At 39.8% G+C, this 15,667-nt stretch overlaps 1 protein-coding gene and 1 long non-coding RNA gene across 9 annotated transcripts in view; one reads left to right on the top strand and one right to left on the bottom strand.

Moving 5' to 3' along the window:
• STAT4 (signal transducer and activator of transcription 4) overlaps window positions 1-15,667 on the top strand; it is a 118,798-nt gene that overhangs the window by 13,542 nt on the left and 89,589 nt on the right. For 6 of the 8 annotated variants that reach the window (XM_040475689.1, XM_040475690.1, XM_040475688.1 and 3 more), the window contains one exon: window positions 15,463-15,591. In XM_040475689.1, the coding sequence (XP_040331623.1) occupies window positions 15,464-15,591 (128 nt within the window). In that variant the 5' untranslated portion in view covers window position 15,463. Of the gene's footprint in view, window positions 1-12,405; window positions 12,609-12,861; window positions 13,066-15,462; window positions 15,592-15,667 lie in introns of those variants that run through there. The other 2 variants (XM_040475685.1, XM_040475687.1) reach the window with 2 other exon arrangements.
• Window positions 5,793-12,291, bottom strand: LOC121030841 (uncharacterized). The gene is made up of 4 exons (XR_005790437.1): window positions 11,954-12,291; window positions 11,382-11,439; window positions 6,373-6,510; window positions 5,793-5,870 (listed from the first exon to the last, which is right to left on the bottom strand). It is a non-coding gene; the product is annotated as an uncharacterized LOC121030841 (long non-coding RNA).

Below are 15,667 nucleotides of genomic sequence, written 5' to 3'. Positions count from 1 at the left end.
AAAAAAAAAACTGTGTTGTTAGTTTTGTGTTAGATTTTCCCCCTTTGCTCTAATAGAGTATAAAACTAAGCAGGAACTTGGTAGTCCACACAGAAGGATCGACCCAGGCAGTAGCCGAAAAGGTAAGACATGCATTTATTGCCCCCTCATCAGCAACGATTTGAGAAGTCGAACAATTCTTCAGAGAAAGAAGATAGCAATTCTTCACTTTTTACAAAATTTTTTCAAATGTTTATTTTTTTGAGACAGAGAAAGACAGCGTGAGTTGGGGAGGGGCAGAGAGAGGGAGACAAAGAATCTGAAGCAGGCTCCAGGCTCTAAGCTGTCAGCACACAGCCTGACTCGGGGCTCAAACCCACGAACCGTGACATCATGACCTGAGCCGGTCAGGCACTTAACTGACTAAGCAACCCCGGAGCCCCAGCAATTCTTCATTTTTGACTGCACAGTCCTTGATAATTTCTATATATGTAAGAAAGAATGATTCACCCTTCCAATGACATTTTTTTCACAAATCATTTATTTGTTACAGGTGGTTATTTGCTTTGGGGATTTTTTTTTTTTTCTTGTAGCAAGGACTTCCAAGCTGGTGAAGATCTTATAGAGGCTTTTTCCGTAGAGATGAGTAATAAAAACCCTCAGAGTTTCCAGACAGGGATACTAGTATGAAATGTGGGTGATAAAACTGAACATGAGCCTATTGTTCCAACCAGTTAAGTCTGCATTGGGTTGCCTCATCCTTTTAAGATCAAACTGATGAAATGAGGAGAGAAAAGGAAGTAGTTGTTGTGGTTTACGGCTTCCAAAATATTTGCATTCATCCTGTCTTGATATATAGAGTAATGTCTGCCTTGGTTCTCCTCTGTTTCCCCCTTCTCTTTCTCTTCTTTTTTGGGGGAGGTCATGGAGCTAGTGTGTACCATGGTTAGAGCTAGGAAACACAGCTTTATTTTTATTTTATTTTTTGTTTATTTATTTATTTTATTTGAAAGAGAGAAGGGGGGAGAGATGGATAGAGAAAGAGAGAGAGAGAGACTCTTAGGCTCTAAGCTCAGTGTGGAGCCAGACGCAGGGCTTGATCTCATGACCCTGGGGTCATGACCTGAGCCGAAATCGAGAGTTGGATGCTCAATGGACTGAGCCACCCAGGCTCCCCGGAAATACTGCTTTAGAACAGAGAAAGTGCACCAGTAACATTCACGTCTACAGATCTGCATTATCTGTTTGGAACAGTGTAAGTCTACACTGTGCTTTGTGAGATATACATAGAGAGGTATATATTTTAAATATTATGCCAAAATTGAGATTCCATTTTCCCTAAAAGTCTTGATTTGCAGCTCCTCCTGAAAGATTTTCCAGAGAAAAAAGATTTTCAGGTGCCTGTTAGAAAGGTTCTCCACAAGTCCATTAACTACCTGTTCCAGGAGGCCTTTGAATTTACAACACTGAATTTAGGGCCATTCTTCATTGGATAACCTTCTGCTAATAGACAGACTACACAGCGCTGATATTGAACTTCAGAGGGGTTCTATCCAAAACCCTATCAGCTCCAATCTTGCTTACCTACTTTGCTCCTTCAAACTATGAAATTAAATTTCATTTTGTCCCTTCCCACTCTTTTTATTCCACAGTAGCCCAGTAGAACAATGTTTGTAGCTCAGAGATGCTGCACCTTGTAACATCTCCACCCACTTTTCCTCACAGTGATTCCAACATGGGAGAATCTGGATCACAGGTATAGACGTACTGTGACTACTCAGAAGGGAGATACTGAAGTTCCCACCTAGGGAACCTTAAATGTCCCACAAAGCAGCTTAGCATTAGAAAAAAGCGTCCCATGGGGTGCCTGGGTGGCGCAGTCGGTTAAGCGTCCGACTTCAGCCAGGTCACGATCTCACGGTCCGTGAGTTCGAGCCCCGCGTCAGGCTCTGGGCTGATGGCTCGGAGCCTGGAGCCTGTTTCCGATTCTGTGTCTCCCTCTCTCTCTGCCCCTCCCCCGTTCATGCTCTGTCTCTCTCTGTCCCAAAAATAAATAAACGTTGAAAAAAAAAATTTAAAAAAAGAAAAAAGCGTCCCTTTCTCTCATTGGATGAGGCCCTGCATAGAGGCTCATGTCCTGGGAACTGGAGCAGTTCAGACTTCAGTCCTCACTCATCCTCCCAACCAGGCTCCCTTGCAATGAACAAACCGAACAACTGTTCCTAAATGTCCTGGTACCAATTAACCTTGTTTATCATGACTTGCCCAAAGCATCTTTTGTTCAGGTTATTTTCCTCACTCTCTGGAAGGCTGCCAGTCTTACCTTCTTTAGGCAGGTAGCACATCCTTGCCCTTTCCCCTGACCGAATACAATTCTTTAATTCTTCACTCTTTCTGTTAACCACATCTCCGTATTTTCGGACTTCTTCAGTTCATTTTAGCCTTTAACGTTTCTGAATTCCTGTGACATTTGTGCTTAGTACTGTAGGTCAACTGAGCACTTATAGTTTCATATCCTTATTTTGTCTTCTCTGCCAATGTGATGTATCTTCAAGAAGATTCTGACCTAGAATCATTCTCATTGTGATAAGCACACTGTAGCAGTTCAGTAAATATTTCATACTGAATTGAATGGATTTCCAAACAAGTATATAGCTCTGGCACTTAAAAGAGCATCTGGGGACTTCTGCTTTGAACATGATGGATTGAACAGGGATTAGGGTTGCCAGATAAAATCCAAGAAGACCCATTAAATTTGAATTTCAGGCATACTTATACTATAACTATGGGTCATACATATACTAAACAAGTACTTGCTGTTGATTTGACATTCAGATTTAACTGAGAGTCTTGTTTTATTAAATCTGGCAGCCCTTCCAGGGGTCGGTTTATCCTCCTCCCTTAACAGAAAAAGAAAAAATACACATACGAAACAATGGGTTTTCAGGCATTGGCAAACAGAAGCAGTGCAAGAGAATGATCCCTGGAAGAAGCGAAGAAATGAGACATCTTTCTGCTCCATCTTATTTTCTGGAGAACGTTTCCAGGATGCAACACAGAAAGCGGGAACTCAAACAGACCCTGGCAGTCTCCCAAGATGAGAAGACAGAGTTGAGAATTTGGGGAGACCAAGATGGCCAAAATTCACAGGGCAGAGCACCAGATAGGAGACTGCTGAACACTCCCCTTGATTCTTCAGTTACTGATCAGTGCATGTGTGTGAGGGAACTACCCACAGTTAGGGGAATAAAACCACTCGAGAAGAGTGGGGGGAACAACTTAGCTCACGCAGCGCTTAGTACATGCTATCGACAGGCAGAGCGGGGAAATTGTCAAATTGAGTAAAAAAGCAAGACCAATTATTCGCTACCAATGGGAAGCCCACTTCGAATATAAAATAAATACGTTAAAATATCTGGAAACGAATATACCATTCTGACATGAATCAAAGAAAGCTGAAGTGGATATATAAATATAAAATGAAGTCAACTTCAGAGCAAAAAATATTTATCCCAGATAAAAAGGGTCATTTCATAATCATGAAGGGAAAAATCATCAATTGGGCAAGAGAATCCTAAATGTTTATGCACCTAAACATAAAGCCTCAGAATACATGAAACAAAATGTGACAGAACTGGAGGAAAATGCAGAATTATGGCTGAAGATTTTGACACTCCTCTGATAATAACAACTGAAGAAATAGGCTGAAAATCTGGAGTGAAATACAAGAGTTGAATACCACTATCAACCAACTTTACCTAATGGATATTGACAGAACACTCCTCCCAACAGCTACAGAGAACACATTCTTTTAAGTGAACCCTAAACATTGACCAAGATAGGCCATATTATGTCACTAAAAAAAAAGAATCAATAAATTTAAAATAACTCAAGTTAAAAAAATTCCCTAACCACAATGGAATTAAGTTAAAATAAATAATAAAAAGATATCTAGAAAAGTCTCCAAATATTTGGAAACTAAATGACACAGATCTAAAGCAAAACAAAACAAATGCATACATCATAGAAGAAATCACAGGGAAATTAGAAAGTATTTTGAACAAAATGAGAATTAAACTATAATATATCAAAGTTTGTGGGATACAGCTAAAGCAATGGGAAAGGGGAAACATATATGTTTATCTTAGAAAAATCAATGACCTAAGCTTCTACCTTAAGACACACGAAAAAGAAAAGCAAATTGAAACCAAAGTTAGCAGAAGGAAATAATAAAGGCAAGAGCAGAAATCAATGAAGCAGAAAGCAGAAAAGCAATATAGAGAATCAATGAAACCTAAAGCTTGTTTTTTCAGATCAATAAAATTGATAAACTTCTAGTCAGATTGTCCTGGAAAAAAGAAAAGATACAAATTACCAATATCAGGATTGAGAGAGGTGACATTACTATAGATCATAATTAAAATAATAAGAAGAGAATATTTTTAACAACTTTATGCCTACAAATATAACAGATGAACAAATTCTTTGAATGATACAAACTAGGTATCCAGAACAGTTTTATGTCTAATACAGAAATTGAGAGGGTAGATCCTAAAAGTCCTCATTGCAAGAAAAAAAAATTGTAACTATTCATGGGGATGAATGTTAACCAAACTTATTGTGATGATTGTTTAGCAATATATACAAATATCAAATCATTATGTTGTACACCTGAAACTAATATAATGCTATATGCCAGCTATACCTCAATAAGAAAAAAAGAAATTGAACTTGTGGAGTAAAAATTTTCCACTAAGAAAATTCCAGGGAGACATAGTTTTATTGGTGAATTCTTTCAAATTTTAGTAAGAAATAGGGGACACCTGGGTGGTTCAGTTGGTTAAGTATCCAACTTCAGCTCAGGTCATGATCTATGGTTCAAATTTAAGGAAGAAATAATACAAACTCTACATAATCTCTTCTAGAAAATTGAAGAGGAGGAAACACTTCTTAACCTATTCTGAGACCAGTATTACTTTAATAATGAAATAAAACACAGACATTATAAGAAAAGAAAGTTATGGACCAATATCTCATAAAAATAGAGCTGAAAATCCTTGTAAAATAATAGCAAATTAAATCTGGCAATATATACAAAGGAATATACATCACAACAAAATGGGGTTTATTCCAAGAAACTGAGACTAGTTTAACATTTGAAAATGAATGTAATTCATCAGACTACCAGACTAAACAAGAAAAAATACATATGGTCATATCAACAGATGCAAAAAAATCCCTCTATTTCCACATTCATTCATGAAAAAAATTATCAAAAGAAAAAAACAAAAACAAAAACAAACAAGGAATAGAAGTGAACTCCTTAACCTTATACCCTTAATATATTAAAGGGTATATTTGAAAAACTTACAGTTAACATACTTCATGGTAAGAGACTGAATGACTTCCTCCAAAGATCAAGGACAAGTCAAAGATGTCTTCTCTCATCACTCCTATTTGACAATGCACTGGAAGTACTAGATAAGGTAATAAGACAAGAAAAATAAATGAAGGACATACAGATTACAAAGGGGAAAAAAACAGTCTTTATTCACAGATAATGTGATTGTGTATGCTGACAATTCCAAAGAATCTACAAAAACATTCTGTAACTAATAGAGGAGTTTAGCAAGGTCACAGGATACACTGTCAGTATGCAAAAATTAGTTGCAATGAACAACTGGAATTTGAAATTTTAAAAGCCATAAAAAGTAATTTGATATAAATCTAACAAAAACTGTTTAGGATTTTTATACAAAACATTAATGAAAAAAAACAAATAAGACTTATGTAAATGGAAAGATATACCACACCTCTTTTTAATACTCCTTTCTTTCTTTCATTTCCTTCAATATGACCACAGTAAAAACCATACCAGTCATTCTTGAAGACTGAGGAGGGAGGAGGAAGTATGCAACAAAGACAGAATGTAATTTGATATAAATCATTAGACATGTCATTAGATTGCACCAGCAGAGATTTTATACTGAGCCCCTTCATTCTTTGCAAGTTTTGTGCCATGTTTTCTTATCTCTCCCACTCTCTCCTCCTCTTTAGCTCCCTTTGTATCTTTTTCTTTTCCTTCCTTTCTTCTTTTCTCTGCTATCTGCTCCACATTCCCAGTTTCTATTTGTCTTTAAATAGAGCATATTTAGCTGTCTTTTTCACTTTTTCTTACTATCCCAAGCAGCTTAACCAAATTATCTTCCTAAGCAAAGATAGTCCTCTCCCGAAAATATTTGAGAGAGAGATGGAAAAATAACCTCCTCTACCCTCTTCAACTTGGTGTTTAGACAGAATTGATGTACATCAAATCATAATATAAACTTTATATAACCATTTATAAACCTATAAATGTGAGATATTATTATAACTATCAAGGGTAGTGACAACCTTAGTGAGAATGAAGTGCCTGGACGAGGCAAGTCTTCTGAAAAAGCCCTCCTCAGGACCGACGAAGGTAAAGGGGCACTCCTTCAGCCCTCTGTCAGTTCAGTAAATATTTCTTAAATAGCTGCTCTATGCCAGGCACTGTAATACAAAGAAAAATTACATTTAGGTCTGATGCTCTAAATATTCAATTCTGAGAGAGACCAATACATGAAAAATACATTAAATGGAATAGGGCAGTTAAGGGTTATTTAACTGACCAGAAACATGGAATTTTTTTTGGACGAGTCTATACTTCAAATATCCTAGCCTTCTGTTGGACCTCATTTTCTAATTTGTGACTCAGCAGAAACAGTCACCTTATGTACAATAGAAACAAGATGTTATAGAGCCACATAATTTGCTAAATGATTTGGAACTCTGTTGGCAATGTGGCCACCATCCTGACACACCCAGGACTTTTAAATGCATGGCTAACTGTCCATATGTTCCCAGGGAAAGCTGGAAAATCAGAGAATATGCCTCATCTTTAATTAATAGCCTTTACAATGAGCCTCTCTATTTTGGAACTTGTGTTTAGATCCTTCAACTAACTTCCTCAATAGGTTTCTGAGAAATTTATTACTTTTCTTGTACGAGCAGATAAGATTTTTAGCAAAGACAAATGGTCACAAATGTTTCTGGAGCCAGAGAATCCTAAGTTTGACTCCAGAACCCACACCTTACCATCTGATTACCGTTGACCAGGTCCTTGAGCCTCATTAAGCCTAATTTCTTTGTCAATTGGAAATAAGAATGATACTTAATACTATGGGGCATTTGACAATTGGGTAAATTATGCATGTAAATCTCAGCACTTTGTCTTGCATGGAGTTATAGCTGAAAAAGTCCTATTATTATTGGAAAGAATGTTGTCCTTTATAAATTGTAATGCTCCTGAGATGGCAGTAGAGGGAGAGCACAGTCATTGGAAACTGGACTTGAGCAAACTAAGAGGATAGGTATTTAAAGTCTTTTGTATGAGAGACGTTGTCCCTATTCTGATGGAGCTTGAGGAAACTGCATACAGATGAGCTGGTAAGACACACCAGACTGCCTTGTCCCAGTTATCTTTGCTGTACCACTGATTTGAAGACTCAGTATGTCCTTCTGTATGGCCATGTGCCCTCTCTCCAACATCAAACTCTAACTCACACTGGTTTTCCTAGGACACGTTAGAGAAGCTTGGGCAGGACAGGGAAGGTGCTTCCACAAAAATGAAAACCAACAAATGTTTTATTCTTTGTACAAAAATTGGGAGAAGGTGGATCTGGGTTATAACTTGCAGCAGGGACAGTGATATCACCTTCTCTTCTCTTGCTAACTCCTAAACAAGCAGCTCTACTTAAACATGGTAGAAAAAGCAGTCAAGAAGAACTGGCTGAATTCTCTCTGACTCTGATACACGCATGTGAACCTGCCCACCTCACCTGATCTCTCTTCATCTCCATTTGAAACCCCATCTATACAGTAGGAGAGAAGGGAAGGAGGAGGCTTAACCTAATAACTTTCGAAGTTCCTCACAACTTGGTTATTATTATTCTATTAATAGTAGCTATTGTTGAGTGTTTTCTCTCATCTCATTCTTTCTATTAGATCTTTGAATCTTCCCAGCAATTCCATGTGGGATGTAATATCCCCATTTTTACAGAGAGTTTGGGGCTCAGAGACATTAGGTAGCTGATCTGACTTTGTACAGCTCGGAAGTGGCACAATCAGAACTAGAATCTATTTTTCTGCAAGTGTATAATCTGATATCTCCTTGTTAAGATGGGGCAAGAAAAAAATTAGAAGTGGGGCTTCTAAGTAGGACAATTGAGGCATCAGTTATATGGGGGAGTGGAATCTGTGGTGGCCTTTGAGTTTGGTAAACTAGGGATTTCAGTTTAGGGTGCTTTTGTTTGGTTTTCTTTCTCTTCCCCGGCTCTCTGGGAATGATGAAGCCAGGGTAGATGTAGGGCCAAAATACTGTGACGTGGCTATTTAGACTTGATTCTAAGAAAGAAGTAGACATCAAGAATCTGTTCTCAGAAGCCTGGCTCAGTTCATGAGACAGGAAGGCAGACAGAGGTTTAAGGCAGATGCTTTAACCAAGAAATAAAGCGTTCATCTGGGCAGATTCCCTCATAATATACTACTGGGTAAACTGACTATGGTAGATAGGATACGGTGGGCAGAGGAGAGGTTTCAAAAATGTTGTCTTGTGGACTCCCGGGCGTAGGTCCTAAGACTTTTTTTTTTAAAGAAATCTGAAAATAAAACTTTTTATAACAATAATGTTTTGCTTTTTCACTCTGTTGACATTGGCACTAATGGTACCAAAGCAATGGTGGGTAATGCCAGTGCCTTAGCATGAACCAAGGCAGTGATGCCGTATTATTCTAGAAGTCATTGTACTCTTTAGCACCAAACACTTAAAAATGTTTAAATACCAGTTTGACTTAATAATGTTCTCAGTGAAGTGGGAAAATTAATTTTATTAAATTTTAAATTAATGTCTCCTTAATATTCTGTCATAGAATGAGAAGTACACATGTTAAGGCATGATGATCATCTCAAGGAAAAGCACTTGTGTGATTGTCGTAGAACATCATTTCTACTTGGAAGAATGACTTGACAAGTGGTTGTTCAAACTAGGGTATTTGGAAGACGTTATCCTGAAAATGAACAAAGTGTGACCATCATTTCAGGGAAAACAATTGGCAATGTCTGTTTCCAATAATAAAATTAGAGTTCTCAAGCAAAAACTAGAATTTGGAAAACTTGTATCCTTGCTATGAACCTTACAACTTCCAAATACTTAAAAATGCCTTTCCAGGGGCACCTGGGTGGCTCAGTCGGTTGAGCATCCGACTTCAGCTCAGGTCACGATCCCACAGTTTACGGGTTCGGAGCCTGTAACCTGCTTTGGATTCTGTGTCTCCCTCTCTCTCTCTCTCTCTCTGCCCTTCCCCTACTTGTGCATGCACAGGCGCGTGCTTTCTCTCTCTCCCTCAAAAATAAATAATACTTTTCTAATGAGATCAGTGGTGGTATTAGCTAATATGATTTTGATTTGTATGATGAAGTGTGTCAGCATTTACAGGATGTGTAATTTAGTGGACTCATGTTTTCCAAATAACTAATGTGTGATATTACAAAATCATGTGTGAGTAAAGTTCTATTTGAACTAGAAGATATATTAACAGATTTTCACGTAACAGTATATGTAAAGTTGGTCGATAGAGTTTCACATCCCACAGTGCAACCAATCCTTAAAAAATTACTACTTGTTGAGTTTTGTGGCATCAAAGAAGGCTTATCTGAAAAGGCTATTAAAATGCTCTTCCTTTTCCAATTACGTAACTGTGCGAGTCCAGTTTTTCTTCAAATACATCAACCAAAACAATATCTTGCAAAAGATAAAATGCAAAAGCAGATATAAGAATCCAGTCTTTTCTCAAGCCGTACATTACAGATTTTCAAAATGTAAATCAATGCCACTCGTTCTCACTACTTTTTTTAAAGATTTTATTTTTTTTAAATATTTTTAAATGTTTATTTTATTTTGAGAGAGAGAGAACAAGCAGGGGAAAGGCTGACAGAGGGGGACAGAGGATCCGAAGCAGGCTCTGAGCTGACAGCAGTGAGCCAGATGTAGGGCTCGAACTCATGAACTGTGAAATCATGACCTGAGTTGAAGTCAGATGACTTCAGTCAATGACTGAACCACCCAGGGATCCCTTAAAGATTTACTTTTAAGTAATCTCTACACCGAACATGGGGCTCAAACACACAACCCCGAGATCAACAAATTGCATGCTCCACTGACCCAGCCAGCCAGGTGCCCCCTCACTAATTTTTTTTTATATTGGAAATATACTTGTTTTTAATTTTAAAAACGTTTAACACAGGAGCCTGGGTGGCTCAGTCAGTTAAGAGTCTGACTCTTGTTTTCGGCTCAGGTCATGGTCTCATGGTTCATGGGATGGAGACACACATCTGGCTCTGCGCTGACTGCATAGAGCCTGTTTGGGATTCTCTCTCTCCCTCTTTCTCTGCCCTTCCCCCAATCTAAATAAATAAATAAATAAATAAATAAATAAATAAATATTTAAAGAAGTTTAACACATAATGGGTTTATGATTATAATTTCCCACGAATAAACATTTTAATTTTATTCTCAGGTTAAATTTTAATACAGTAAATAGGACTTTAATACATAATAATAACACCGAAATTCTTTGGAGTTGTCAACAATTTTAAGAGGATAAATGTGTCATAAGATCAGTTTGAAAGCTGCTGAGGGAGTCCTGGAGTGAGGTCCTTAAAAGGAAGAAGAGAACAAAGTCTGCTTTGTATAGCAGGCACTCAACAGTTGAATAAAGACACACAAAACCAATATGACTAACAGTAAAAGGCAGGAAGTGAAAAGTGTTAAATGAGTGGTCTAGATCTGCGCTGTCCAATAGGGTAGCCGCTAGCCACATGAGGCTATCCAAATGGAGACTAGCACTTGAAGTGTGCCTTGTCCAAATGGAGATTTCCTGAAAATGTCAATTGCACACCAGACTTTGGAGATTAAGTATGAAATAAGGAATGCAAAGTATCTCATTAATATTTTTATATTGAAAAATGTTAATATTCTGTATTATTGGATTATTTACATGATTGAAATTAATTTTGCCTGTTCCTTTTACCTTTTTCAATGTGGCTACTAGAAAATTTAAACACGTGGCTTGCATTTCATTTTTTTCTTGGAAAGTGCTAGTTTGTATGAGAAGTGTGATGAGAATTCAGAGCAAGGGAAAATTGCTGTGAGATGGGGTCAACAGTGAAATCTTTACCAGGGACAGAACCTTAAAAAAAAAAAAAAAAAAAAAAGGACAAACCAAAAAACAGACTCTCAACTATAGACAATAAGTTGATGGTTCCCAGAGGGGAGGTGGGCGGGGGGATGGTTGAATAGGTAAAGGGGTTGGAAGCACACTTACCTTGATGAGCACTGAGTAATATATGGACTCACCGAATTGCTTTATGGAACACCTGAAACTAATATAACACTGTATGTTAATTACACTGGAATTAAAATTAAATGTTTAAAAATTTACACAAATTGGGGGAGGAAGCTGCCACTGAAGGGAGAATCAACACTGAATCAACACAGAAATAGGAGAGGTTAATCTAGGGAGCAGAACAGACTAGTCTGCCTCAGATCTCAGGCTTCTGGGTAGGGAGTAGGGGGAGGAGGAGGGGGAGGGGAGTTTCCGGATAGGTTGGGACCAAACTGTACAGCACTTCGAGTACCAAGAATTTGGACTTTTTCCTAAAGGCAGTGACTGCTTCCCCAGAGCAAACCAGACTTTGCTCCTTAGCTCATTGGAATACCCTCAATTAGGCACTTTGTTCGGGTGTAGACAGAGTAGTAGAAGCTCCCAGAAACTGCCCAGGAAGCAAGCAGCCAAGACCAGGCCTACCTGATCAGAGTAGAGTGATGTAGAGAGTATGACTTTGGAGTTGACTTTTTGTGTATGAGGGAGGGAGAGGAGCAGTGGATTTAAAGCACCTGATAATGTCACCTGGGAGAGGAGCATCGGGGCAGTGCACATGTGTGATGGCTGGTCCAGGAGTGAGGAAGCAGGCCTTTTACTCTGGTGTATTGCTGTAGGCTCAGGCGTAAGCAAACCGAGTCATTCTTTCTGCTTTGTTCAGTCTATCTTCCTTTATTTCTGTCTTTATTTGCCTGAACATTCATAGAACTCGTGTGTGCTGAGGGTTAACATCTAGCCTGGAGAAGATGAAATAAAAAGACCACCAAGGAGGGAATGGAACCCCTGGCCTCTTATCCAGGCTCAGAAGCTAACTCATTGAATAGCTCCTGTCACCTCTCTGGGTCTCAGTCTCTCCAGATATGAAAGAGGTGTTAGAATCAGATGAGACCAAAGCTCCCTCCAGCTCTGTGATTCTAGAATAGGCCCATGTCACAAAGGGAGAAAAGCATACCACGGTGACCAGGAACAGGGCTACCTGGCAAGTGGGAAGGAGAATCCTGGACTAGTGAGGGTGGGCGTGAGTGGCCCACACAGGAGCTGGCCCAAACCTTTGCTGAGGTTGTCTTCTTCCTAGTGAGCAGACCCTGCTGGAATTGGAGCACAGTGAAGTCTAGGAGTTTGATATTTCAGTCCTGGCACCCCTTCCATCCCAGGGGCTGGCTCACCAGGGTGAGTGTGCAGCCTCAAAGGAGGAAGCCAGGAAGCCAGGAATTTAGCTCCAGACAAGTCTGCAGGGGGTCTCAGATGTATGGGACCCCCCTGAGGAAAATGAATGCGCGTAACTCCACCTACTCACTCACCTCCGACACCCTGAGACCACCTGCAGTCGCAGGAATGATGGCGGCCGGGGAGGGGAGAGGGGGGGAGATAAAGAGAGGGCGCCCTACAGAGGGGCTCCAGCCTGATTGTTTCTGTTCTTTAGCATTTCTAGAATAGAGAGTGGGTGGGAACCGACTCAAGTAAAGTCCCAGAGACTCTACCACTGACGCACAGGAAAGCCTCAAGTGGGAGGAGAAATGCAAATCCCCTACTGACAATGGCGTCAGCGGCTTTGTCCCGGGGACTGTGAGGGGCGATTCTGACTTTGGACTTTGGCACCGCCTGGGACCTGGGCTGAGAGAGCCAGGTAAGTAGGCAGATCACACCTTGGAGTTGCTTCTCCGGAGGAGCGCGGGTCAGGAAATGCTTATGCAGAATGCCGCCGAGGCTGTGCACTTGGTGGTGTGACAGTTCACTTCACTTTAACTGGTGTGAGGATGGGTTCTTCTGAACAGCGTCCGACTCCACGAGGCAAAGACGCGCTCCCGCGCAGGTCTGTGCGTTGCGTGAGACTCGGGAGCTCAGCCCGCACATCTGCACGGCGGGAGGGACCGTGGTGGCTGATGCGGAGGTGTGTCCTCGCGGAGTGCTGAAAGTGAGCCCCCCTTCTCTTTCTTAACCAGCTTCTCTGAGCTATAATGTCTGACATTAGACTGAGTACACGGGTTTCAGAGAAAAGTCTGGAGCTAGGCTGGCCAGTGGCTGTGGCTTTGATGAGAGGGAGTATTTTCGGACATGTCATCTCCTTTGCAAGCTATGTGTCACGGAGCCAGCGTGGCACTATTAGCCCCCAGACAGCGCGACAAAATGCCCCTTTATCTAGGGCCAGACATTGAAGAAAATCGAGAGGCGTTCAGTTTTCAAAAGAAATGTTCTATAATTTTCTTGCGATGGGAGACTCAGCCCTTAGAGAGTGAAAGCAAAGGAGGGAAGGATGAGTAAAGGCATTTCTAGAGGCTGCAACAGAGAAGAGGGTCCCCGGACCACACACCTTATCCTTCCCTTCTTCAGCCCTTCAGGGTCAGCTGAACCCTTAAGTTCAGCTCTCAGGAAGGTGGACCCCGGTCCTAGGAGTAATTTTTCTGACTTTGGGGTCAGTTCAGTCCAGTTAATTCTTAGTTAGAAAACAGATTGTAATGGCATTTTCAGCTCATGTGCTCTCACCATTAACTAGAATAAAACAGGGATGAGGCAGGACAATGGCACAGTGGCATGGGAACAAACATCCCAGTTTTGTGTGGTGTGTGTATATATGCCCAGCATCTGCAAAGACAACCTCAGATCCGTCCTTAGGAGCTGTGCATCTTAGGCAGGGGTCATTTTGCCTACTTGTTCCTCAGATGTTTGTCATTTTTAAAGTTGGGGTCAAACTTACTATCCACCTGCCCTATTCATGACAAAATCAGGATTGCCACTCACTCTGCACTTAACAAGCACTTATGAGCCCCCACAACGTGCCTACAATTGTGCGTGTAAAGGTCTTCAAGACACAAAGTGATATGAAAATAAAACATTATTTCTTTTGCCAGTTTCTTTTAGAAAAACATTCTTCTATACATTTAGATCAGGGAATCTGAATTTGAATTGTTCCATTTGAAACCTGAGGAATATGTGTATGAAATACATGAAATTTATTATCGTGACCTTCTGTGAGCAAAAGGAAAACTTACCTACAAGATAGGCCGAAATATTATGGTGGTTAATCATGTAAAAGTTTTGTTCCTTGATCTAAAATTGCCGATAAAACAATCAGAACTTTGACTTTGGAACAAGTAAAGTACTATAACTTCAAGAAGTCATATTAATCTCCCTGAGTTAGGAAATGTCTAAAGCTTCTAAACTGGCCAGCGTAGGATAACATAGGGAAACATACTTTTGTTTTGTGACGGGCTGCCACATACATCTCAAGTGTGGTTTCTTCCTCCTTAAGTAACCTGAGGGTTTAACCACTGTCAGTTGTACATCAGAGATGAATTAAAAGTAGACCTTAAAAGCTCTGCCCATTCATAGTGTATCATCAAACAGAGAAATATAAATATGCATTGGTTCACAGATATTTTGAACTGGAAGAATTAGAGCCCATGAAAATGCATACATGAAGCTCTTCATAAAAGCTAAGACCAAATTTGATCAGAAGTCTGGGAATAGGAAGCTGACTCTGGAAGCCAGACAAATCTGAAATAAAAGAAAAAGGACTGGGCAGTTCGACACACAGGAAGCTTTTATTGGGTACTCCTCATATAGAAAGCCCTAAGAAGGTCTTTGAAGGTGCAGTTAAGTATGTTATTTGCCTCAGGCTGCTCAAAGTCAAGAGTGCAGAGGGAGCAAGTGAGCTTGCTGAGAACACAGATTTGCAGGACAGAATGGGGGTAAGGTGAGGAGTGTTGACAGGGAATGAAATCTTTCTGGAGAAAGTTCTGGAGTTCCTGTTAGAGCAAAGCAGGACATGGTTTGGGAAAAGAGAAAGAATCATGTTCCGTGCATTAGGGATGACTTGGGAAAAAGCTGAGAATTGCTTTTATCTTTGGATTGAAAGCATTTTCTCTTTACTGTTTTCTTAAATAAGGTGACTATGAAAGAAAATTTTTTCACCAGTTACTTAACTAATGGACAACATCGTCTTTGTCTGAAATCTAAGGGGAAAAAAACACATGTACCACAGTTACTAACATTTGTAAACTTTAATTTTACCCTTCATTTATAGCATGTCTCAGTGGAATCAAGTCCAACAATTAGAAATCAAATTTTTGGAGCAAGTAGATCAATTCTACGATGACAATTTTCCTATGGAAATTCGACATCTGTTGGCTCAGTGGATTGAAAATCAAGACTGGTAGGACCAAACATTATTGTATTTTCCCTAGAGGTTGATATACAAATGTCTTATGCTCTATCCATGTGGATTTATT

The sequence above is a fragment of the Herpailurus yagouaroundi genome, unplaced genomic scaffold, assembly GCF_014898765.1.
Source record: "Herpailurus yagouaroundi ecotype Mexico unplaced genomic scaffold, PumYag 140, whole genome shotgun sequence".
Lineage (NCBI taxonomy): Eukaryota > Metazoa > Chordata > Mammalia > Carnivora > Felidae > Herpailurus > Herpailurus yagouaroundi.
The sequence above is the reverse complement of the archived record's forward strand: the minus strand, read 5'-3'. Positions and strand labels throughout refer to the sequence as shown.